Source organism: Penaeus monodon, chromosome 29 (genome assembly GCF_015228065.2).
Source record: "Penaeus monodon isolate SGIC_2016 chromosome 29, NSTDA_Pmon_1, whole genome shotgun sequence".
Classification (NCBI taxonomy): Eukaryota; Metazoa; Arthropoda; class Malacostraca; order Decapoda; family Penaeidae; genus Penaeus; species Penaeus monodon.
This window is the reverse complement of record NC_051414.1, coordinates 1,143,855-1,144,375: the sequence shown is the minus strand read 5'-3', so window position 1 is coordinate 1,144,375 and position 521 is coordinate 1,143,855. Positions and strand designations below refer to the sequence as shown.

The 521-nt window shown below is 39.2% G+C and overlaps 1 protein-coding gene across 1 annotated transcript in view; it reads right to left on the bottom strand.

Moving 5' to 3' along the window:
* Window positions 1–4: 4 nt before the first annotated feature.
* The window catches only part of LOC119591880 (methylated-DNA--protein-cysteine methyltransferase-like), a gene marked incomplete at its 5' end in the record, with an annotated part of 3,989 nt that continues 3,472 nt past the window's right edge, over window positions 5–521 (bottom strand). The window contains 2 exon segments of the mRNA XM_037940621.1: window positions 5–171; window positions 360–455. Of these exon segments, the coding sequence (XP_037796549.1) occupies window positions 5–171; window positions 360–455 (263 nt within the window).

The following is a 521-nucleotide window of genomic DNA, read 5'->3' as shown; positions in this document are numbered from 1 at the left end:
CTTACTAAGTATATTTTGTAATTCCCTCATGATTCAGCAGCCACACTTTGACTGACTGTCGAGTACCTCCATGGTAGAGTCCTAGCCCTGATGTCCTAACAACCCTATGGCAAGGAACAATTATACCATTTGGGTTGTTGCGCATTGCTGAACCCACAGCTCTTACTGCACCTGTTGATGAGGTAAACACCATTACAAAATAGAAATCATAAAAGAGGAAATAGGAAACACTTAATTGTCCTTTGATATTATTCATCACAATGCCTGTAACATAATAACTGAATGAGCTCTCACCTGGATTTTTTAATTTGTCAGCTAAGGCACCATATGTGATGACACTCACCTGGCCAACCTGTCACCTGGATTTTTTAATTTGTCAGCTAAGGCACCATATGTGATGACCTCACCTGGCCCAACTGTATCCGCTAGGGTTTTCCAAACTAGTTCACGAAATGCTGTGAGAGTAAAATACAAAAACCTTTATAAAAGGAAGCTTATCTATAAATGACATGTAATTAAGA